The following is a 25,335-nucleotide window of genomic DNA, read 5'->3' as shown; positions in this document are numbered from 1 at the left end:
GAAGGGAGGAGAGTGATAACGTGGGTGGAAATGTCAGGTATAGGTGATGGGGGAATGAAGGCAGCAAACCACCTTGCCATGAATGTCGCTATGCAACAGTCTTGCATGATCTGCACATGTACCACAGAAGCTAAAGTACAATAAAAATAAATTAAATAAATGAAGAAGAAAAAGCAGGGAATAAGTTTGGATTGTTGGGTGGGCAAAAAGCCCACCAAGGTAAGAAAATTCTTGGTTTGCAGAAAAAAGAAAAACAGCACATTGTGTCACAGATCTTTTCATATAAAGCATGATTTTAATGCATACTTATAATATTAAATGAGGAAATATTTACATAGCCCCTTTCTTTTNTTTGAGATGGAGTTTGGCTCTTGTTACCCAGGCTGGAGTGCAATGGCACGATCTCGGCTCATCGCAACCTCCGCCTCCTGGTTCAGGCAATTCTGCCTCAGCATCCTGAGTAGCTGGGACTACAGGCACACACCACCATGCCCAGCTAATTTTTTGTATTTTTAGTAGAGACGGGGTTTCACCATGTTGACCAGGATGGTCTCGATCCCTTGACCTCGTGATCCACCCGCCTCAGCCTCCCAAAGTGCTGGGATTACAGGCGTGAGCCACCGTGCCTGGCTACATAGCCCCTTTCTAAGTGTAATATGCCTTTGTTTTGTTTTTCAGCTTATTTCTTTGTTATTTACTCTACAAGTATCCCTTGGACTTGAGGAAGAAAGAAATGGGGATGGTTGTATTTTATTTAAATTATAAGATTAAAGATGGCAGATGATTTATCCAAAGCCCTGGAAAGTAGGAAAAGCTCCCCTTTCACTTCAAGCCCTTTTCCAGAATAGAAGAATTGGCTGGTTACTTTGCAGGACTTAAGATCTTCATTTTAAAGAATCGGTAATAGCCTCCACTGTGGTAAGATGTGACTGGGATTTCAAGGTTTCCCTGTCTCTACTGATTTACCTAAGTAGGACAGAGATTTCTTGGGCATGACTGCCGGTGGAGGGCAGTAGGTCACTCAGAGAGCACAGTATTGTTGAGAATATGACACTAAGGTGGTCATCTGGGATGCTACTTCGCTTTTGGTAAATAACTTTGTATCAACTTCTCAAGTTTCATCTCTCAGTGGAGAAGGATGCTAGAAAAAGATACCAGGCACCGCAGCCTGGTCGGCTGAACATATGGAGTTAGAGCCTTAGATGTTGTTTTTGTGATGACTAAGCTGACCAGGTTTCTTCTTTGTCCTTGCACACTTTATGCTTGACGAGATGCTTAAGCAAATAGAATAGGTGACCGCTAGGAGGTACCCGAGCTATGCGTCGGCCTCCCGGGCGAGCAGAAATGGCTAACAGTGACTCCCTCCGCTTGGTGGGTCAAGGCGGGTGGCGCTTTTCCAAGGTCGGATTTGCGATAAGCTTATCGGCGGAGCGAGAAGGACATTTAAGAACCATAGATCCTTTAATCTAAAAGGCCACGCGCCTCCAAGGCATTGTGACATCTTGAGGTCTAATGTTTGGGCACCAGCCGCCTGCACATCTGGATGCAGCAGTGCCTTTCCCGGCGAGGTGGCTGACCCCGGAGTGCACGCACCGCCTCGTGCGCGCGCTCGCTGGAGCCCGTGAGCGTCCGTGCGCGCGCGCGCGCGTGTGTGTGTGTGTGTGTGTGTGTGTGTGTGTACGGGCGCGCGCGCGCACGCGGGCCGCGGCTCCGGGACCGGCTAATGGGGGTGGGGGCCCAGGAAGGAATAAATCTCCGCCAGCCTCTCGCGCCTGGCTGCAGGTTTATATCCAACCAGTTAGAGAAAGACGAGGGTGACGGCAGCAGGGTGACAGCCTGGGCACACTGGCCGAGTGTCGAAGGGTCAGGATATTAGCCAGTCTCCGCCACACTCGAGAACGGATCTATTTCTATTGGCGGGGTGCTGTTGTTTTTTATTGTCTGCCGTTATCTCCAAAGAACAAGGGCACTAGTGAGGGGTGCGCGCTCTGGGCTAGTGTCGCGGCTCGCAACGGGTCGAAGGAGGCAATTTTGCGGGTGGGGGAGGGAGGGGGAGACCTTGATTTCCACCAATCCCCGGGCGTTTGTCTGCGAAGTCCGGGGCGCAGGGGAAGGCTGCGGCGCGCCGCTGAATTAACTGATGAGAGCGAGTTCTTTTCTTCTCTGGGAGGGGTGGGGAGCGAGGGTCCTGGCGGACGAGGCGGAGGAGCCCGGAGCAGGATAGCGGTCCCGGGCCGCCGTGGAAATTTCCAAGGACTTGGCGCGGCGCAGAGAGCGCGTCTGGAGGAGGGGGGGTTGCCTGGGGGTGCAGCAGCGCGGGAGGCTGCGAAGGGCGCAGGAGCATCGCTCTCGGAAGGGGACAAGGGGACGCCACGGGCCAAATGTCTGGGAGACAGCCGAGCTTTTTCCCGGACCCTCGCCGAGGGCGACCGTGATGCTGCAGAACCGGCGGGAGCGACTCGCCGCCGGTGATCTCTGCGCTCTTGGAGACCCCAGCGCCCGCCTTCTGCAGGGGAAACGACCATGGCCATAAATCGTGACTTGCCCCCTAGCCACTTCCCCTAGAAAGAAATCCTTGGAAAAGTTGCATTTAAAAAAATCCTTCCTCTGACCTTTGGGGCCGACGGGACTGAAGAAGCGTGCGTGCATTTACAAGCAGGAAACCGAAAGGTGTGTGTGCATGGGGGGCAGGCGGTGGGGGACCCTCTGCTGCCACTTCGCCTAGCTTTGTGCTGAGGCCCCGGCCCCCGCCCCTGGGACGCCGGGGCTGAGATGAGCCCTTGCGGGCGGGCCCGGCGACAAACGTCTAGAGGGGCCATGGCTGTACTGGCGTGGAAGTTCCCGCGGACCCGGCTGCCCATGGGAGCCAGTGCCCTCTGTGTCGTGGTCCTTTGCTGGCTCTACATCTTCCCCGTCTACCGGCTGCCTAACGAGAAGGAGATCGTGCAGGGGGTGCTGCAACAGGGCACGGCGTGGAGGAGGAACCAGACCGCGGCCAGAGCGTTCAGGTACTCCTGCCTTCGCGGCTCCTCCCCTCTAGCGTCCTTTCCTCCTGGTGTGCAGAGGACAGGGTCACCTGCGAGGACTGCCTTGCACCGCCTCGCAGAGACGTCCCTTTCAGCCGCTCTTCCTTGTCCCTTCCCTCCATTTGTGCCATTCCCAACCTGGAGACTTATTCAGGGTCCCTTTCCCATCCCCGACCCCCAGAGATATGCAGACACCTGCCTTGCGCACGTAAAGACTACACATTTCTTCCCAAGTCAGAGTTGTATTTAACAATTTGCGGATAACCAGAGGCAAGGAGAACCCAGTATAACTTAGTCTCTTGTACTTAATGAGGATTTATCTCTTGGGCTATGCAGACATTTGAAGCTGTAGAGAACAAGAAGCAGGTAAAAGACATCTCCCCGAGGTGGAGTGCACATTCGGTAACATAAATCCCCAACGTGGGAGTGATGGGCAGTGGAAACATGGACAGATCCCGCAGCTTTGTGCAGTGTGCCCACAGCAAATGCCTAGCACTTACTGACGTCCTACTAAGAGACGTTACTGTGCAATTTTTGTGTTGAAATCTCAACTTTCCAGTATTATTATCTCATCTTGCCGACCACAAATTGATTCTTTAGAAGGATGAGTAACTTCCCCAAGGTCATTACTTTTGACCTGCGGGGGCTGGAATTTTCATCACTTAAAGCTCCAGAGCTCCCAGCTCTTTTTATTGGCTTAGATTGTGGATGCCTCTGGAAGACTGGAGATGTACTGTAGGTAGGCACTTGAAGTCAGAACACAAACAAAATCCCCAAGCCAGGTTGGAAATCAGAACTCTGTGGATCAATTCAGAGGTTGTAAATCCCCTTCCTTTCTGGGAATTTTAGATTAAATGTCCAAAAATAAGTTCCTGGCAGCAGAGGTTGTGTAGTTAGATTGAAGGGAAGGCAAAACTGCTTCCCCTTTCTCTCCACCTCCCCAGACATGCTGAGGGAACACATTGGTGCTTCCACCACTGCGAGGTGCCCCCTTTCACCTTTAGTCCCTAGGGCTGAAGATACTGTGGTTGGCTTCTTCCTGTGATTGTAGTGGTCTGGGTGGGAAATGCTCTCCTCTGCTCTGCAGAGGATCTTTCTAATCAGTGCAGGGGCAGGTGAATTCCAACGTCAACATTTTTCACTGCAGTTATTTACAAATATTCAGGAGCATCTATACATTTTTAAAAAAACTTTTAAACATCGGATTTCCCTCTCCTTCTCAGGTCTCCTCCTGGAAAGAGGGTTAGGAAGATAATAGAGCCAGTTTGTTTAGAGGAAGGCAATTGCATTCTCCTTGGAAGGAAGGACTTTCCTTCTCTTTTTAGAACTCTATCATCATTGAATTTAAAAATAGCCCCACTTTTCCTAAAAGTAACTAAGGGTTAATTTTTTCTTTCCTTCACAGTATTGATTGTGGGACTCAAAAGCTGGCAAAAGGCATCACATCCAGCAGTGCTTTTCTCTAAAGACAGAAAGCACTTTCGTTTCAAGTGATGTAAGGAAATGAGTTAAGAACTTCCCATCGGTTTGCAATGAAAGAGTCCTTTTTTTTTTTTTTTAATATAGGAGAAGGAATAATGAAGCCCTGCTAGAGAATAGATTTCTTGTTAGAGGACACAATCAAGTGGAAAATGCTTCATATTCTGAGAAACACAGGCTGATAGTTTCTGAGACACATTTGCTCCTTGCTTTCTGTAGCCTGGAGTAATCTTCAGTGTGTTTGGCTGTTATTTGGTCTGGTCTCTATGTGCAGAGAATTACTTGTTAAAACCCATACACATATCCCTCAAAGTTAGTGTCTGTAAAACTGTGTAAAAAGCACCATTGCTTATTGAAACAAGTTTGAGCTTCAGAGTAGAATTCTAAATATGTATACTGAGTATACCGTGACTAGATAAACAGCAGAGAATCTTTGGCAACTTACTATATTTTTTGAGTTCTGGCTTTCTTGTTTATCTACACTGCAGGATAGTTATAAAGCTTAATTTCTTTTTTTGAGAGAGAGTCTCACCCTGTTGCCCAGGCTGGAGGAGTGTAATGGCATGATCTTGGCTCACTGCAACCTCCTCCACCCAGGTACAAATGATTCTCCTGCCTCAGCCTCTCTAGTAGCTGGGACTACAGGGACCCACCACCACACCCAGCTAATTTTTGTATTTTAGTAGAGATGAGGTTTCACCATGTTGGCCAGGGTGGTCTTGAACTCTTGACCTTGTTACCCACTCACCGTGGCCTCCCAAAGTGCTGGAATTACAGGCGTAAGCCACTGTGCTTGGCCATAAAGTTTAAATTTTAAATAAAAACTGATGCCGAGTATCTGGTACATTGTGTACCCAGAAAATGATTGCTTTATAATTGTTATAAATTATAATTTCTGGTATATGTTACAACCTAAATAAGGAAATCTGGCCAGCCCGTGAGAATTTGGAATGTTTCTCCTGCCAGATTTACAGAGAAATATTATTGGTCCCTACCCCTCTCAATATTAGATACAGTTGTGCTTTTGTTCTCTGCCTTGCAAATGGAGGTGGTTGGAGAGTTTTTGGTCTGTACTGTATAATCAATACTCAAGTGGAAAATTGTAGTGGGTTTTTTTTTGCTTTGTTTTGTTTTTGGCAACTTGGGAGTCCATCAGTCTTCATTTGAGAACAGAGGATTTTAGGAAACTAGTTGGATCAATTGAATAATTATGCAAGTTAGTGTAGAGTATGGCCAGTTAGTCTTTTGAGAAAGTTATGAATCATCTTGGAAATAATGATGACTATATATCATTAATGCATTCTCTCATAATGGATTTGATAGATTTCTGGGAAAATAATCTATTTTAGCTTCTCATTCTGACCTGGCTCTATTAGGAGCTGTGTGACCTTGGGAAGTTCCTTAACGTCTTTGTACCTTTGTTGTGTCATCTGCAAAATGCGTGTAATGTGCTAATCTACTTCATAGGTTTGTGATGATAATTAAATCAGATAACTAATATAGAATCCACAGCCATCCTCACCTGGCTGGGTGGGATGACAGGAAGCTTGTTCCCACCTGGAAAATATCTGGACTTTGAAGTCCCAGAGATCAGGATCTAATCCTGGTTCTGTCATTTATTATTAACTTTGTGACATTGAACAATGTACATAGTCTTCCTGAGCCTTAGCCACAGGTGGCAGTAGTTACCTTGAGAGGATTAGATGCTGAATAATTGCTAATTATCAGTCCATAATGAAGAGAAAATTTGTGTCTTTGGACACATTCTATGCCTATTAATTGTACTTTCAGTAAAAGAATATCTTAAAATGAAATGTGACCTTGTGATACACACTCTTTTTTTTACAGTTAGTGTTAAGGGTACTGTATTATGGCCTGCAAAATTTTATGGAAGGCAGAAGAGCCCAGCAATAAATCAACTGATTTCAATCATTCATTCAACCATGTTTGCTGAATGCCTATCGTGTACCAGTTAGATGCTGGCAATACAGTGATCAATACAAGGCATGGTCCCTGATTTGATAAAATTTATAGGCTAATTAACAGCAGTTTTGCCATATCTATGGTTCTGCTTTCCATGGCTTCAGTTGCCTATGGTTAATTTGGTCCAAAAATAATAAATGAAAAATTCCAGAAGTAAACAATTCATGAGTTTTAAAGTGTGCTCTGTTTTGAGTAGTGTGATGAGATCTCACTTTTTCCCACTACGTCCTGCCTGGGATGTGACTCTTCCCTTCATTCAGCGATTCCATACTGTTGACACTTGCTGCCCATGAGTCACCTAATATCTGTCTTGGTTGTGGGATCACCGTGCTTGTGTTCAAGGAACACTTATTTTACTTTAATAATGGCCCCAAAATGCAAGAAAGATGATGTAGGTGTATTGTTATTAATTGTTCCATATTATTAGCTATTATTGTTAATCACTTACTGTGCCTCATTTATAAATCAAATTTTATCATAGGTATGTATGTATAGGAAAAAATAGAAAAAAGCAGTATATAGGGCTTGGTGTCATCTGAAATTTCAGACATCCACTGGGGGTCTTGGAATGTATCCTCCATAGATAAGAGGAGATTCCTAGTTTCATTCGTTAAATCAGTAAGAAATTGAGTAATGTGGGATTCCAAGGGTTGGTTGTAGTTTGTCTGTTTTGGATAATGATAATGAGTTGAAGCCATCGATTTTTTTTCCCTTCGGTTGAACTGTCTTCTAGCCGTGACGTTGCATGAGAGGGAAGCAGCCAAGACCGTAAGAGCTGTGTTGCTCTAATTAGGTGCCAGGAGGAAGTGGAAATGAATTCAGAACCACACATTCTCCATTTTTCAGATGTTAAGCACAGAGGACACTACCAGAGATTTGCAGGTGACCATAATGAGAAAAGAGCCTTTTAGAACAAAGTGTGTGTTTCCATTTTTGATAAAATAAACATATATAGTACATGATTTTATGTCCCCCGTGTTCATTTAAACAATTTATAGCGTTTATTATTTGTCTGATTTTGGAAAGAATACGTAATTACTATACAAAAATTTTAAGTTTAGTAAAAAGAAGAAAAAGCCTGCTCAAATTCCCTCACTCAGAAGTACTCATTGTAAACAGTCTCTTTCGTGTATGTTTGTTTGCATGTGTATATTACTAAATTGTATGTATTTTGTATATTTAATTTTAAATCCTCTTTTATTCAATCAAAACCTTTAGTATTTTCTCATACAATTAAATATTTTTTAATATATAAACTTGTGAAAAAATAGCTTTATAATTTTTTATTTTGGAAAAATAACTATTCATTGTCCAAGTGTTATCATAAAAAATACTTTTAAAAAAGATTATTCATGCTGCTGACAAATTTACATTAGACTTTTTTTTGAGTGATTTCTTCATATGTATTTGTGCAATAGCTGAGCATAGGAAATTAAAAAGCCTCTTTAAAAATCTGTACTTCCTCAAGGTTGGTATTTAAAGGATAAAAGCAACACTATTTTCATTTGTAAAAGTGACATTTAACAAACACTGCTAATATTTTGATTTATAGTCTTCTGGACCATTCAATACCAATGTGTATGCAAATAAAACAAAAATATAATGAATTCAACAGTACATTGCAAATATTTTTCTAGTAATAGTATGTGCAGTCTACCTCATCTCTTCTAATGGCTGTAAGATTTCCCATTGTTAGGAGAGATACAAATTTATTTAATTAATCTACTGTTATTGGATATTTATATTGCAATTTCTCACTTTTATAAATAATGATGTGGTGAACATACTTTTGTGTACATTTTAAACACCTGTTTATTTTCTTGATATAAATTTCTAGAATTAATGTTTTCACATTTTTTAGTTTTAAATACCAATTCTTTTAAAAAAAATTTTGTTTCTTGAATTTATTCACTTAAAATGAGTGCTACTACAAGCATTTCTTCCATGCCATTAAACATTAGCCCAGACATACATTTTAAAGCTTGCATAATTTTCTATCATGTGAATATCATTAAATGTATTTAACCAATGATCTTCATTGGAAAATTAGTTTATTTACTATTTTTATGATAATAACACTGTCATTTCATGACTTTAAGTTGACTTAATTCTATAGTAGTTTTTTGTTTTTGTTTCAACTTTTCTTTTAAGTTCAGGGGTTCATGTGCAGGATATGCAGGTTTGTTTCATAGGTAAATGTGTGCCATAGTGGTTTACTCCACAGATCATCCATTACTCAGGTATTAAGGCCAGCATTCATTAGCTATTCTTCCTGATGTTCTTCCTTCCCCCACCTCCCCCACCCCTGACAGGTGTGTTGTTGTTCCTCCCCCCATGTGTCCATGTGTTCTCATTCACCAGCTTTCACTTATATGTGAGAACGTGTGGTGTTTGTTTTTCTGTTCCTGGGTTAGTTTGCTGATAATAATGGCTTCCAACTCCATCCATGTCACTGCAAAGGACACAATTTCATTTCTTTTCATGGCTGCATAGTATTCCATGGTGTATATGTACCACACTTTCTTTATCCAGTCTATCATTGACAGGCGTTTAGGTTGATTCCATGACTTTGCTGTTGCGAATAGTGCTGCAATGAACATACGCATGCATGTATCTTTATAATAGAATAATTTATATTCCTTTGGGTATATAATCAGTAATGGAATTGCTGGATCAAAAGGTATTTCTGCCTCTATGTCTTTGAGGAATTGCCACACTGTCTTCCACAATGGTTGAAGTAATTTACACCCCCACCAACTGTTAACACCAATTCTTATATCTGGCATCTTTGGTTGTTCATAGAAAATCTTTGGCTTTGGCTAAATATAGATTCGGGGTTTTCCCTCTTTAAGAGTGCATAGTGATTGCATAAATAGCAGACATACTATGATTGTTAAATTAAATAATAAAATTTCCCTTAGGTGGTTTTACAATAGGTCAGGCAATGAAAAAAGATCCCCATGCAACTGGATATGTGACAGCTAAACCCTTCATTCAGCATTGCAGAGACCCCGCTATGAGGAATGTATTTAGTGCAGTGGTACATGTGCTTTTATTTTTCATGGTTATCCTCTCCATTACAGTACAGCTGATAATTAACATGGTGTTTTATCTCCATTTAAAAAGCAATACCTTTCTTTCTTCTAGGACTTTGGCAATGAAATAAAACTGTGATTTAAAAAGGAAAACGGACCGGGCGCGGTGGCTCACGCCTGTAATCCCAGCACTTTGGGAGGCCGAGGCGGGTGGATCACGAGGTCAAGGGATCGAGACCATCCTGGTCAACATGGTGAAACCCCGTCTCTCCTAAAAATACAAAAAATCAGCTGGGCATGGTGGCACGTGCCCGTAATCCCAGCTACTCAGGAGGCTGAGGCAGGAAAATTGCCCGAACCCAGGAGGCGGAGGTTGCGATGAGCCGAGATTGCGCCATTGCACTCCAGCCTGGGTAACAAGAGCGAAACTCCGTCTCAAAANAAAAAAAAAAAAAAAAAAGGAAAATGAACTTTTACTTCATGGTAAGGTAGAGATTTCAAGGGAAAAAATGTCTTAGATAAAATGGAAATATTATATTTTACAACTCTAATTTTGAGAGTCATTTTCCTATTTACTAAAATTAAACATCTTGAGCATGAATCTGGAGCAGATCGTACTCACCTGATGGAGGGTGAAGATGTCATAAAAAGGCACAAAAATTCCATGATGACATTTTGTTGGGTCGATGTTTTGGAAGTCAGGTGTTGGTGACTGTGATGACATTGCCTGATATAATCTGCATTGGGTCCTTCTACTCCCTTGCACCTGTGTGAAATGGCTCTACATATTGTTGTTTTGGTGCTTTGGGGCTAGAAATGGAGTCTTGCTGATATCTGTCTATCTCAAGGCCCTGGTCACAGTTTTACTAAATGTCTAATGAGTATTTGTTGGATAAATGAAAACATCAGATTGTCTGAAAGTCTGGTAGACAGCTGTGTGAATACCTTTTAGGGGCAGTTTCATTTGTTGTCTATTATTAAGACTCTAGGCAATAAATATTCACTACCAGTTCCTTTATTTACTCCTTCATTCCTTTATCCAACAAATATGTATTTGATGCCTTCTGTGTGCCATGAACAATGCTAGTTACTGAGAACACAGTGGTAAGCCACAAGGACGCAGGCCTTCCCCCATATGACAAATGAGCACGTAGCACATGTCGTGAAAGGAGCAGAAACATTCTTCAGTCTCTCCACTTCTTTCTATAGAAGGAAAAACAAACACAGGTTTACCTTAGCTTTCAGAACTCAGCTGTCTCTGTCTATATTTGATTCAGTCCAGAAAGGGCCCCAATCACGACTCTAGTCCATTCAGTGTAGGGCTTGAATCATGACTGCGATGCCAGGGGTCTCCATCTAGTTCAGTGGTGTGGTATCTTTGGACTCTTGCTAATCTATGCAACATGTGCAATGCTGGAGAGGAAAAGCACTTGAAAACCTTGCTGAAAGATACATGAGCCCATGGGGGAAACATAAAGCTCAATTACTGGAAGAATCAAAGAGACAGCGGCAGGCTGGCTTGGATGGGGATTGCTCACTTTGTAAGCAACTATTCTCTCAACTCAACCTGCCACCCTGCAAGAGGAAAGAAGAGGAAGTGGAGGAGTCGGCAACAAGACCCTGGTGAGCTGATCAGTAAGCAGTGAGCTAAGTCTCAATTTGGGGTAAAAACACAGTCACTTTATTGTTTCCTAATAACTGCTCCAACTGTGCCATGTCAAATCTACCTCCTGACCCCCACCCCCACCCCAATTAGCTGGCTCTAATGGGTCTCTGAACAACTTAGTCAGGTTTTATTAAGTTTTTTATCCACTTTGATTCTTGGGACAATCTCACTCTGGTATTTAGCTCAGTTTGTTTATTTTAAAGCACAGTCAGAATTCTGGTGTCTACCATCTCCACTTCCTCAGGCTCTAGAACCTCTAGGAGCTTGTGGTGGAGGGCGAGGAGAGCCTTCTCTGAGATGGAGCCAACTCTGCCCTCTTCTAGGAGCTGCTGCTTCAGTTTGGGCAGGGAGGAGGGGAGTATTCATGGTCCCTTTCTCTGTTGGGGATGGTGAAACTGTGAACCCTGTGAACCCTGCCTGCCTACCCAGTCTTGTAAGTGCAGTGTTCTGGTTCTTTTGCCTGATGGGCACCCTTCTTAGGTGGGGTCCTGATAAACACTCCATCTGCAGGGAGATCCCCTATCCTTGCCACGCCAAAGGGCTCTTTCCTGCCTACCCCTCTCAATCTCACCATCTCTCTTCTCATTTACCTTTCCCCGTTCTTCATAGTACAGGGACAGCCAGATGAAAGATCCAGGAATGAAGTGCAGGAGTGAAGTGCCTGGTGTCTGTTTGGTTCTGCAGACTCTTTCTTTCTTTCCTTCCTTCCTTCCTTCCTTCTTTCTTTTTCTTTTCTTTTCTTTTCCTTCCTTCTTTCTTTTTTTCTTTTATTTTGTTTTCTTTTCTTTCTTTCTTTTTTTTTTTTTTTTTTTTTTTTTTTTTTTTTTTTTTTTTTTTTTTTTTTTTTTTTTTTTTTGAGACAGGGTCTCTCTCTGCACCCAGGCTGGAGTGCAGTAGTACAGTCATAGCTCACTGCAGCCCTCCTAGGCTCAAATAATCCTCCTACCTCAGCCTCCCAAGTGCCTGGGACTGTAGGCCCGGCAAATTTTTAATTTTTATCTCTGTAGAGAAGGGGGATCCCTATGTTGCCAGGCTGGTCTTGAACTCCTGGGCTCAAGCAATCCTCCCGTCTCGGCCTCACAAAGTGCTGAGATTACAGGCATAAGCCACCACACCCGGCCCCACTTCTTTACAGGTGATTAGTTTGGAGTTTCCTCTACCCTTCTCCTGTGTTGGCAGGGAAGGAGAGCCCTTGTCTTCCCTCTCCGTGGGGGTGGAAAGGCTGTGGCCTCACTGCAAAAGCATACCGCTCCCAAGGCAGCTCCTTCCCCAGTATAAATCAGCTGGGCGATGACAGGACTGGTCCTCTTACATAACCTGTGGAGTAGTAACCATAAAAGATGGGGTACTTAGTCTACCTTGGCCTCAGGGTGGGGCTTTGACTGTAATTCTCAGATAAGAGGGAAAAATCCTCACACTTTGTTATACTTATCCCGTGGATAAGCCTTTGAACTCTCGTGAAGCTTAAGTTTTGTACACTGACTAAGTTTCTTTTCTTTCTTTAAATTGATGCACTATAGATGTACATAGCTTTGGGGTACATGTGATAATTTAATACATTCATATAATTTGTAGAGATCCAATCTGTTGTACACTGTTTCTTAAAGAATCTCTGCAGATCTATGTCATTGGGAAATGCTCAACTGAGTCCACTCTGTTTCCTCTTGAGCAAGAAATCAAGGTTTCCCATTACAAATGAGATGCCCAAGCCCCTCACCTCCTGTTTAGGGGGCTTACCATGAATGTCTCAAACTGTCTCTTCACCATTTAGAATCACTCTTCACTGCTTTTTAAAAAATTTCCTTTACTTCTTGCTTAGGAAGCTCATGCTCAGATCCACACATCCCCTAGCTAAGCAGACTCCAAACGGGGAACGATGAATGACGCTCCTCTGGCCAGATAGCTCCAACCTTGATTCTCTTGGGTCCTCCCTCTTCTTCAGGGAAGTGAAGAATCCCCATTCTCAATAGGTTTTTCTTGCGTCCAGTTTTCCCTTCATGTTGGCCAAGATGAGGGGCAATTGAGGTGGTGGCGCTGGACTGCCAATCAGACTCTTCCTCTAGCCCTGCTGAGGGCCATCTTGTCCAGGGGCTCTTCCAACTCATGCTGGATACTCAGCAGCTGCATCTCCAGCCTTGCACTTAAACCATAATTCCAGCATAAAATCCCACTGAACATTCTGTTACGAAAGGAAAGAACTGATAAAGAAGCCAGAAGATTGCTCCTTGTGTATCAGATGTTAAGATTTATAACTTATAAGTGGTCCAAAAAATTCTCTTTGAACTTTTAAAATAGAGATGCAATATGGAAAATTAAGTTCAGATTTAGTGAACACTTATTGAGTACCGTGTGCAAGCACTGTGCTAGCTGCTTTAATGCAGATTTTATCAGTCAATTTAACCCTAGATCAGCTCCATTTTTTAGACAGTAATGATGATATTTTTAGTAATAGTGCTGCTATTTATTTATTCTGTGTCTGCCATATGCTAGGCACTATTTTAAGCACTTTACACAGTGTTATCATTTAACATTCGCAAATGCAAAATGAAGATGTTATTATCCTTATTTTACAAAGAAACAGGCTGTGAATAATTATTTGCATAAGGGCATTTAGACAGTGGTGCCCAGAGCGAGCTAGCTTTTTTGTTTTTTTGAGATGGAATCTCACTCTGTCACCAGGCTGGAGTGTAGCTGTGTGATCTCGGCTCACTGCAACCTCCGCCTCCCTGGTTCAAGCACTTCTGCCTCAGCCTCCCAAATAGCTAGAACTACAGGCACATGCCACCATGCCCAGGTAATTTTTGTATTTTAGTAGAGACTTGGTTTCACCATGTTGACCAGGATGGTCTCAAGCTCTTGACCTTGTGATCCGCCCGTGTCAGCCTCCCACAGTGGTGAGATTACAGGCGTAAGCCACTGCACACAGCCCAGAGATAGCATTTAATGAATGCTTACTATGCATCAGCTCCTCGTTTGTGGATGTTAAGACCATCTTGATGGACAAACTGAGCCACAAAGAGCTTAAGGACCTTGCTTAGGATTACACAGTTAGAAAATAGTCTGGCTCTAGTACTCACAAACTTCCTTACTGTGCTGAACCTTTGCAGTAAGATCCACATTCACATTCAAGGTTCAAATCAAAGCCTGATAGCTTCTTATATTGCGGTGTCTTACCACAAAGGAATGAATCACAAATGGTAAAACTTCATTCTGTAGCGATGAATTAACACTTCATTCATTTTGCTATTGTTAAAATCAAAGGCTGGTTATATCACCCATTCCTCAAGGGCCCTACAAATAAAGCAGTGAGGAAGGAGATGTCTCTTTTTTTCTCTCTCTCTGCCTGACATATCTGATTCATCCCAGTGGCTTAGCTTGGGAAGGAGGTGGGGAAAAGAGGGGGAAGGAGGAAGCCTCTTTTCTTCCTCTCCCTGCCTAACATCTCTGATTCATCCCAGTAACTTAGCTTTAGGATTGTTTGCTCTCTTGACTATCTAGCTCTCACAGCCCACTTGCTTAACTCCCCCTTTGATCTGTAAGGTGGAAGCCTAGAAAAGACGCCAGCCATACTACAGTCAGGGAAACTATCTCCTGTATAACTGAGAAACAAGTGGAGCAGTGAGTCATACGGAGACTTTTTCTGTGCACCCAAAAAGGGAAGTGATTCTTTCATTTCTCTCCATTGCTGAAGTCTCCCTGGACTTTCCTTTTGGCTCCAGTCACTGTCTCTGAAGTGGAATGTATGTGATAATGTTTTGAGTTACTCAGAGAGAGAATCCACTGTGTATTTTTTTTAAATAATGCACTTGTATTAATCAAACATAAAAGCCTTATCAGTCTCATTTTCTAGAGATAAACAAAATTAATATTTTGATGTCTATTCTTTCAGATGTTTTCCTATTTAGAGTATAATTTGTTATTTAAACTGGGATACTTGAGATAAAATGCTATAATTATGCCAGGACAACAGGCACAAACTGAGACTATTTCCAACAAACTGGGTTATATAATCTTTGTACTGTGTATGATTTTTCATAGCTATATCTATAGAAATATCTAGATACACTCAACATACATGTTATTTATGGTGATGCACAACCTCTAAGATGGCTCCCAGTGACCCCCACTGCTAGCATTCATGCCCTTGTGCCATCCTGTCCCTGTGAGTGTAGGCTGCATTTAGTGACTCACTGCTAGAATAGTATAGGATACTGTGGAAGGGATGGCACACCACTTTGGCTATTAGGTTATGAAAAGACCATGGCTTCCATTTTGAGTGCCCTCATTTTCTTCTATTGGATTACTCGCTGTGGGGCAAGTCATCTGCCATGCTGTGAGGCCACTCAGGCAGTCTGTGGAGACGCCTATGTGCCAAAACACTGAGGTTCTGGTAGACAGCCAGTGAGGAACTGAGGCCACTAACAACCATGTAAGTAAACTAGGAAGTGTGTCCTTTGGCTTCCGATAATTGCAGCCGCAGCAGACAGCTTGACTGAGACTTCATGAGAGACTTTGAGTTAGAGCTGTCCACCTGAGATATGCCTGGCCCTAATAAACTGTGTGAGAAGTAAATTTTGGCCGTTTTAAGCTGCTAAGTTTGTGGTAATTTGTTATATAGTAATAGATAACTCATTCATATTTATTAAATAAAAAATAAAATCACCTAATAAATTGTTTTGAACAATATCCCCTTTTCCACCCACAGCATCTAACAGTATATACCCCACTTAGTATGTGTAGTAAAAAGCAATGCTGTTTCATTTTTTAAAATAGATAAAATGTAAAATTATTTTAGGGTTGACCATAATGTTTCTCTTTTCCTTTTCTTCTGTTTTTTTTTTTTTTTTTTTTAAATAAAAAATGCCTTAAAAATCCTTGGAAATATGATTTTTGCTTCTGTAGTTATCTCCACAGGGTAGCTTCTTACAGGAATGATTTCTGGGTCATGAGACAGCACATTTAGATTTACATCGATATTTATAAATTGTCTTCCAATTTAAGTTGCCTATTTTGTGACCAAGAGTATATGAGAAAGCCTGCTTGTCTTTCCAATACTGAATGTCACCAACTTGAAACAATTTTGCCAATAGATAGGTGAAAAAATATAATTGTATTGATCAGTGAGCCTGAGCCCTTTTTTACCTATGCATTATTATCACTGTGGATTTTGTCTTCTGGGAGGGGCACATTCATATCTCTTATCTACTTTCTTCTTCGATTGTTCATCTTTTCTTTTTTGATACTAAAAGTGTTCCTTATTTTTTAAGGGAATGTAGCAGATGTTTTTGTCACATCTGTTCAAATATTTTTCCCACTTTGTCTTCTGACCACTTATGTTTATGTTTAAAATTTTTCTTTTCCATAATGACTTTAAAAATTACCAGGCAATCAACCTCATCAGTATTTTCTTTCATAGCTTTTGAGCTTTTGTGTCATGAATCCTGCAGCCCAAAACCTTTTCATCTGGTATTTTTTATGATGTAACTTTTTGCATCTAAATTTGAGATCGATCTGTGATTTTAGTATAGTGAGGTAGAGCTCCAACTTTTTTCACAAGATGTTCTAGCATCATTACTGAAACAAAAACAAAAACAAAAACTCACCTCTCCCCAGTGATTTGAAATGCCAAGTTCATCCATACTAGATAATTGAATATGTGAGGGTCTATTTCAGAAGTCCCACTTTTCTTCCATAGTTATGTCTCCCTAGTTCTTTTCTTAAGCCATACTGTAGCTTTATAGTAGATTTTAATATATGATAAGGCAGTCACTGTTTCTTTGTCCGAAATTTATTTGCTATTGTGTCATATTTTTCTCTCAGATACAAATAAGATTGTTTTCAAGTTCAAATGATTTCTGTTGAGATTTTTTATTTGAAGTGCACTCATTTATATATTATTAAAAACGGAAACTTCTTATTTAAGAGTATTTTCTCGTATATTTAATTCTCATTTTATTTCCCCAAAAAGTATTTAGTTTTTCAAAAATTCTATCTTTTTAAAATTTTTAATTTATTTTAAGTTTCGGGCTACATGTGCAGGATGTGCAGGTTTGTTACATAGGTAAATGTGTGTCATAGTGCTTTGCTGCACCTATCGACCCATCACCTAAATATTAGGCCCCATGGGCATTAGCTATTTATCCTGATGGACTTGTGACTTTAGGAACAATGATTGATCATACAGCATTGTCTCTCTGTGAGGGATTTTTTTTTTTTTTAGGAGGTAGAGTAAGGGGTTTGTGAATGTATTTATATGTTTGCCCTAACTACTCTTATCTCTTTTGGATTGTTCAGAGTTGTTTAATTCCCTCATTACTTCAAGATTTGCTGCTGCAAATTCTCCTCTTGCCCTTCACTATAAGCTTCTCGCTTTGAAAGGAAACACAGCTCACTGTGAGACACTTAAATCAAATGAATCTGGTTTCTGGAAATGTCATTATTTTAGGAGGGAGCACAGGAGGTAAAGAAAGAAAATAGTTTAGATTCTTCTAGGGGAAATGGAAAGCAAGAGGCAAAATAGATGTTCTGTTCAGAAAGGAAACTTCTCTAGGTTTAAAAAATCAGTATGCGTTAATTTTGCTCTATTTTCTCTAGCAGTGGGATTACTGCATGAATCTTACTGGGAAAAAGAATGGTTGGTTTAACCAAGTCCGCTGCCAGTGAAGCACAGGTCTGTGATGGGTGGTTGGAATGGGGATGAATAAGGAGTAGGAAAAATGACAAAAATAGTGGCTTCTTATTTGCAAGTGATAGAATTTACAACTCTGCTTAGCACATTTTTTTTAATTCAGCGAGTCATTATTGAGTTTCTACTATGAGGACAGCTTTAAGGGAGAATATAAAGAAAGTATAAGGCATAGCCTCTGATCTGCAAGTGATGGTAGCTAATGGGTCAGATAACTAAATGCTGGTACTTGGTAGCAGAGAGGAGTGCTGAACTTAATCTTGAGGGTGAGTGGGATTTGAATTGGCAGAGAAACAGTCATGCATATTCTGAGCTTGAGAAAAACCTGAGAAATGGTTTTTAGTTGAGAGTTAGCTGAATCGTTGGTTTGAGCAGCATTATGTGAGTGGGAGAAATGAAAGAAAACCTGGGGCAGTTAAGATGAACTTCAATAGGTGTTTGAGAGCCATCATCAGCTCTGGAGTATGTAAGTAACATAGTAACTGTGGTTAGGAGCATACCTGCAGCCAGGGATGTGAGTTAAGAAACAGTCATGCCGAGAGCCCAGTCTAGCGTGCAAACAATGGGAATGACATAGAATGGGTGGATCTAGCAGACACAACAGAAAGCCCTCCAGAATAAGGAAGTGATGTTGTAAAGTTCATGGAAGAGAAGGAAGATACACAATTCAAAACTGGGCGAACAGGTTTGGCACTATCTAGGTACTCTTGCTCTAGATCCTGGAATCTGGACTGCAATTGAGTTTTCTTTTGCTAAGTGAGCCAGTTATTATTGCATTGTTTTCTTTACATTGTTAGATGGGATTCTTGATGTGTTCCCATTAATTTTATCAGTTATGCACTGAATTGTCTTCAAGTGATCCTCCCAATAGATGCTCTGGTGACTGAAAAGTTAAAGCTATCACCATCTGGCATAAACTGAGGAGGAGGTTAAACAGTGTGTTTGGAGGCATACTGGCTGGCTTTCTTTTCTCTGGGTTAACATATTTTGGCCATGTGGGATAATCACGTTTGAGAGTTCTTTGATGGCTAAAGATGTACCATGAAGAGTAGTACTAGTGAGCATGGAAGGAGGGGAAGAGTGCAGGGTTTCATGTAGCCACTTTGTCAGTTTCTCTGGCCTGTCCCGCTTTGTAGCAACCGTTTGTACACCTGATGGGACTAAGCTAGCATGAATCTGGATGGATGGGAGAAACAGCCTCCTGACATCCTTCTTTGCCTCCTTTGTCCCTCCTCAGACAAACCAACTCACAGCTTTAAGGACCACAAATTGCTTATTCCAGATTCACTCCTTATCCTGCAACAAACAAACATAAACACACACACATACATGGAACAAATGCAACTAAAATATTTTTTAAAGAGATAGACATCTTGAAGAATGAAAATTTCTAAATTTATATTATGAGCAAATATCAGGGTATAAGTTGAGCATATCTGCCAGTGTCAGGTATCTGGCCACTGATTGGTCAGTCCATATGGACTGGGGCACCTTCCTGCTGACAACACATGCTCTTGGCTCCATAGGCATTCCTGGCATGTTCCAGATACAGCAGTACCTGTGTGAAAGTTATAATCATTCATTACTGTAAAAATTGGTAAACTGGCTTTATGCAGAAATTCATCAATATGAGTACAATTAAGTGTGCATTCCAGTGATTCTTTTTTGTTATTAAACATTGAGGGTATTCAGTTTAGTTGTCTAGATTCGCTGAGATAGGTGACATTTGTGGACAAATGTTTCCCCAGGCCCTTTGGCACAAGCTAGAATCCTCTTCTCATTTTCAGCGTACTTGGATATTGTCCCATTTTTCTATGCTTCATGGTTTCTGTGTGGAAATAACTCCTCCAACATTTGTTCTGTGCCCTTCCTATTTTCTTCACTGGCAAAACTCAAGTGTGTTTATTTGGTAGCTTGGACGCACTGAGCTTTCTTGCCCTTTTATCTTATCGATTTTTGCTATTGTTGAAAACGTGAACTTACATAATACTACTACTGCTAATGCCTAACTGGTTGAGAAATGTGAGTTTCCATGCAAAGGGGTTTATATATATGATCTTAATTAGTTCTCTCTGACAATGTATGAGGGAGGTACTATTTTATTTCTATTGTCCAGTTGAGAAAACTGAGGCTTAGAGAGGCTGTGGAACATACTAAAGTCTCATGTGTGGTAGGAGATAGGACCAGAATTCAGATTCAGGATAGCCTGCCTCCGTGAGCTTGGACTCTACCAGCGCATTTACAGATGGTTCATATTTAAACTGTAAATTATACAGACATGTCTCAAATTAAAAAGTTTTTCAGAACTTACAGCATACAATATCAATGTAAATTCTCATCTTGTATACCAAAGGGTTAGACCAGTAATTCACAAGAAATGAAAGTTTTGCTAAGCTAATATTAAAAGTTCTGATGAAAACTTTTAGAGGACTTCAGCATTGAAAAGAATATGGTATATATTCAGTTTAGTAAAGTTTTGCATGTGCCTATCAGGACCACTTTAATGCTTTTAGGAATTTAAATATCAAGTTATTTTTACAAATTTGTTGATTTCTTTATTTTCATTTCTGTGATGCCCCTACTTGGTTGGCACACCAAATAGGAACAATCTGCTTTTGGTTAATCCAGCAATGACTAAAATTTCTGTTTACCAACAAGAGCAGTAGCAATTGAAAATCATAGCCAAGTCCCCACAGCACTAATGATGCACTGATAAAACATGTCTTTTCTGACAATTGTGGGAATTTCCAAACTGTGCATGTGTCCCTGCACAAAGGAAGCATTGTTATATTGCCAACTGCTGCTCGGCAGCCAGGCTTCTTTGGAGAATATTGAATGAGAATCCTTGGTAAACTCTCAAATGTGGCAATTCTAGTGTTCGAATACCGAATTTTAATAACTCTTAAAATTAACTTAGTAGATTGTTAGTAGGTGGTCCCCCCTCACAGATAAAAATCCAAGTCTTGGGAAAGATGTGCCGTTCATTTATTAGAACCCAAGAAGTATCTTTCAGTTTTCTTCATGTCCTCTTCTAGGACCCTGGTAGGCAGCATTCCAGCCAAAGGTGATCCAGGAGAAAAAGCCAGGAGGGGAGGTTTTAACAGCTGGTTAGTTTATATGTTTAAAGAGGAGAGGGAGAATGTTACTAATGTTAACCCTCTACCTCTAGGGTAACACACTAGAATTTATGGAGAACATCATCAGCTCATCTTGATTGTGGTTTATGCACCCACAAAGCTTGGTAGGTTGGGTGCTTATCAGCATGAACATTTTAGAAAGGAGCACTAGAGAGGAGGAGTTGGGGACTTGCCTGGCATTATACTGACTAATTTCTCAATTTTGATGGTCACCTTCATCCTTTTTGACCTTGGGAGAAAGCCTAAATTTCCTAGCCAGCCATTTAAAGTCCTTTGCAGTGGGGGCCCTGCCTACTTCATGCATTTAATCTCCTACATAAACTGTTATTGTTTGTTTGCTGTGTACACTCTGCTGATTAATCATGCCACATACTAGTGGTTCTGTTGATGCATCATGCACAGTTTCCCAAATTTAGGATTTAATGGGCTAGAACATTCCCAAATAAATAAAAAAAAATGAACAGTGTTGATGACGTTGTATTACAGTAAGTAAGGCAATTATAAAATACCACCATTTCATTAAAGCCTTTATTATATTAACATCAAAAAGTAGAAAAGACATCATCTCAGAATAAAGGCCACTAATTAAACTATGAAAACCTCACACATTGCCTATATTTTCCTCATTTTGTCAGAGACGGGTGAGGAAATAGCTATGGACTGACACTGGCATGTGATATTTGGGAGTGATGTAGCGTATCCTTTTGCCTGTCTGAATAAATCCTCCTAGATCTTCGATTCTCAGTTTGCACCTTGACCTTAGAAATTCTTCCGTCCCCCTCCAGCTGCTGTCTTGCACCCCACCCACCCTTCCAATTATCTCTCGGTGGCAGTCTGTGCATCCTCTTCCAAGTACTGATAAAATGTGCTGTGATAATTTACTGCTGTCTCTTGCCACAAGACCATGAGATTCTTGTGGACAGAAACCGCATCTTATTCGCCTTCATTCCCAAAGTCTGGCACATAGCCTTTGACACACACTCAGTGCACAATAAGCGGTAGGTGAATGAGTGAGTGAGTGATTACCTGGATGTCCTGCCTGTTCTTTGTGTTTTGCATGTGTTCTGTGACCTGCAGTGTTGAGCACATGGGATTTATTCAGACAAACACTAATGTTAATTAAATTGAATTAATTTATGGGTGTTGACCTCATCAGTTCTTCTGTTTTTCTTTGCTGAAGAAAATTCATTATGTTCTCCATTATCATTGTGTCTGGGAACAGTCTGCAGCTGCTATCTGAAACACAGGGGCTATAATGCTTCTCTCAGCTCTTCTGGTCAGCTTGTGTTTTTCTTTAGTCAATTCATTTTGGGCTGCTGTGTTGATTATCACATTTTTATTTTTATGGGAAAAGGAATGTATAATATTGTAAGACATGGTATATAGTGAGTATAGAGGAAAGTCAGCATTTTTTTGTAGTCTAATTTTTCTAAATCCACCGAGGCTTATGATACTTTGCTTTTATGTTGTTATTGTTTCTTTAAAAAAAAACACATTTGTTTTTGCTTTAAACGTTTTTTGAAAGCAAAACAACATATCGAGAACGCATAGATGCAGCTTCTCATAAGATTTGGTGGTGAACTGAGCTCTCTCATTTGTGGACATATGGTCTCTAGGCAATCAGTTTACTGGGTTGAGCATTTTCCCCAACTCACAAGATGACTGTGACGAGTTATTGCCCTGACTCTTGCTAAGTCACAGGGGGCACCTGACCCTTTGTCTTTCTCACAGACAGGCCCCTTATAGACACAAGGTTGTGCAGCCACTAGAGACCTGGGCTTCAGTTGGGCTTGGGTCTGTGCCTTGAAAGAAGCATTAGTTCTTTTTTTTTAAGCTTTCTCGACTTGCTTTCCCTAGTGTTGTTCTCTTTTGTTAGTGAAAATAACCAATATTTATAGAGTTAGAATAACAACAACTACAAATTATTGACAGGCACTTCCTGTATACTAGGTACTTTATGCACCTTATTTATAAGTCTTTCATTTGTAATGAACTAGTTTTGTTCTTGTTTTATAAATAAGAAAGCTGAAGACCAGGGAGCTGTATTTGACTGATGCCATAGAGCAGTAAATGGTAGCATCAAAGCCGTGTAATCCCCAAGCGTTTGTTTTTTCCATCACATCAGTCTGGCTTCCTTCTCTGATAACCTGGATCATACCTGTGTGGTTTTGTGCTGCTGTTTAACTCTTGTAACAAAAAATAAAAGTACCTAAGTCACATTTTGAGGATGAAATGCAGGTAATATATATGAAAGGACATGACATAGCATCCTGTGCATAGTAAGAACCAAATACATTTTTTAAATGTCTTCTTCTTTTTCCTGTAGGCTCTCCTTTCTCCAGTGACCCAGCCCTATCTTTCTGCTGCCAACTAAAGAATGATAAGGTTCATAAATTTGGAAAGGGGAACTTTATTTCTCATAAAGTATTGCGCCCTGCAAGTGGCCATTCTGCCAGGCTTGGAAGCCTAGCCTCCTAGCAGAAGCCAGAAACAGACACTTTGAGAGAGGGGCAAAGGGAACAAGAATTTATACCTATTAAATAAATTATAGGAAGAATCATGAATATTAATGAAAGGAGAACCATGTACATGTGCAGTAAAGCTTCATGCCCCTTCCTGGGTCTCATGTGCAAAAAATAGTGGTGTTAGCTTGATCTGAGGGTGGAGTGTTTGGCCCTCTGATGTCAAAAGGTGAAGCAGAGAACACAAAAACTGTTACTATGCACTCTTTATAGACTGGCCCAAACCACTCAATAGTTGGTGGTCTCTTATTAGGCAAAAAGGGGCAGTGTCAGATGGATGGTGGACATCAGTGGTGGAGTCCTTTGAAAGGGATGGTTTCTCTCTAGTCTTTAGGGAAGGAAGACTAATGGTGGTTAGTGAGGGAGGAGGTATAACAAGGCATGTCTGACTTCCTATCCCACATCATGGCCAAGAACTTAGTTTTCAGGATTATCTTGGGGTCCCCTTGGTCATGAGGGTGTCCATTCAGTTGCTTGGGAAGCTTAGGATTCCATCTTTAGTTCACGATATGTTAGATATCTCCCAATGGTCCATCCTAGGTCTGTTCTCTTTTGTATCTCTTTTAGAGATATTAGTTCTCTTGGGATGGATATAAGGAATGTGGCTGTGACTCAATCCTTCATTACGATTAGAATAACAAATGCTAAGGATCAAGGTGTAAGCCTTGAGATGATCATATTTAGCTGATGGGAGGAAAAAGTGCTGTTTTATCAGGAGAGAGAGAAAAATCACTTAGGGAGGAGTTAACGATAGGTGGGATGTGAGACTGCCATAGATATCAGGGAAGGGAGGCTTATAAGAAGGAGAAAGTTCGTCAACTGTGTCAAATGCTGGAGAGATCAGGAGAAGTAATGAGGAAAGGCCATGTGATTTAATCATTGTAATATCTTTAAAGACCTTGAAGAGGGCAATTTCAGTAGAGGTAATGGGCTAGAGGAAAGTAATAAGGATGGCGAGGAAATAGAGGCAGTAATTATTTTGAGACGTTTGTAAAAATCAGAGAGATTTTATCTTATCTTGAAGAGATGTCATATTTGAAAACATTTTACTTTAGTTCAGAAATAAGTATTTTCATGGGCAAAAATTAAAGATCTAGTTAAGAAGGAGATTTTGAAGATGTCAGAGGGCAGAGATAAGTGATAGGTGTGTGCTAATTTTGAAGAAAGCCTGAGAATCTAATGTCAAGATCATGCTTAGAAAACTGTTAGTGGTATTTTTCTTTGTATGGTTATGTTTGTGCGACCCCTGGTTGTGGGACCCCAACCCACGGAGGCAGGCACCCAGTAGACACGAGGCAGGACACATGGTGACCGGTACCGACTTTATTGGGATCTCCGGGCGACTCAAGCGGGAAGGGAGAATCGCGCGCGCTTTCTTTGTTTGGTTGACTTTATAGGGACAGAGGGCCTGGGGCGGTAGGAGAGCTGACCTGGCAGGTAGTAATTGGCTAGGTTGGTTGCTGGGCAGGAAGCCTGCCCGGCGGGAGCTTGTGGGACGGGAGGTTACAGGAGAGCTGGTGGGGCGGATGGTGATTGGTTCAGTGGGCCGCTGGGCGGGAAGGTTGCTGGTCTTGGGCCAGGCCAGGATAGAGTGAGATAAGGGACCCTCCCTGTGGGGGAGGAAGGGCCTTCCTTATCGGGAATTAGGCCCTTTTCACATGGCTGGGGAACGGGGCCAAAAGTCCTCTACCAGACAATGTTCTTTTTTTTTTTTTTTTAACTTTTAAGTTCTTCTTTGTTCTCATTTATATTTTCCAGACTTTCCATAAAAAGCATCTATAACTTTTCAATGTTAATAGCTC

At 41.3% G+C, this 25,335-nt stretch overlaps 1 protein-coding gene across 1 annotated transcript in view; it reads left to right on the top strand.

Annotated features, from left to right (window-relative positions):
* Nucleotides 1-1,665: 1,665 nt before the first annotated feature.
* The window catches only part of ST8SIA1 (ST8 alpha-N-acetyl-neuraminide alpha-2,8-sialyltransferase 1), a 140,393-nt gene continuing 116,723 nt past the window's right edge, over nt 1,666-25,335 (top strand). Inside the window, exon 1 of the mRNA XM_017522970.2 lies at nt 1,666-3,008. Within this exon, the coding sequence (XP_017378459.1) occupies nt 2,773-3,008 (236 nt within the window). The 5' untranslated portion in view covers nt 1,666-2,772. The remainder of the gene's footprint in view (nt 3,009-25,335) is intronic.

This window comes from Cebus imitator, unplaced genomic scaffold (genome assembly GCF_001604975.1).
Source record: "Cebus imitator isolate Cc_AM_T3 unplaced genomic scaffold, Cebus_imitator-1.0 Scaffold25, whole genome shotgun sequence".
Classification (NCBI taxonomy): domain Eukaryota; kingdom Metazoa; phylum Chordata; class Mammalia; order Primates; family Cebidae; genus Cebus; species Cebus imitator.
This window is presented reverse-complemented; position numbering and strand designations above follow the sequence as displayed.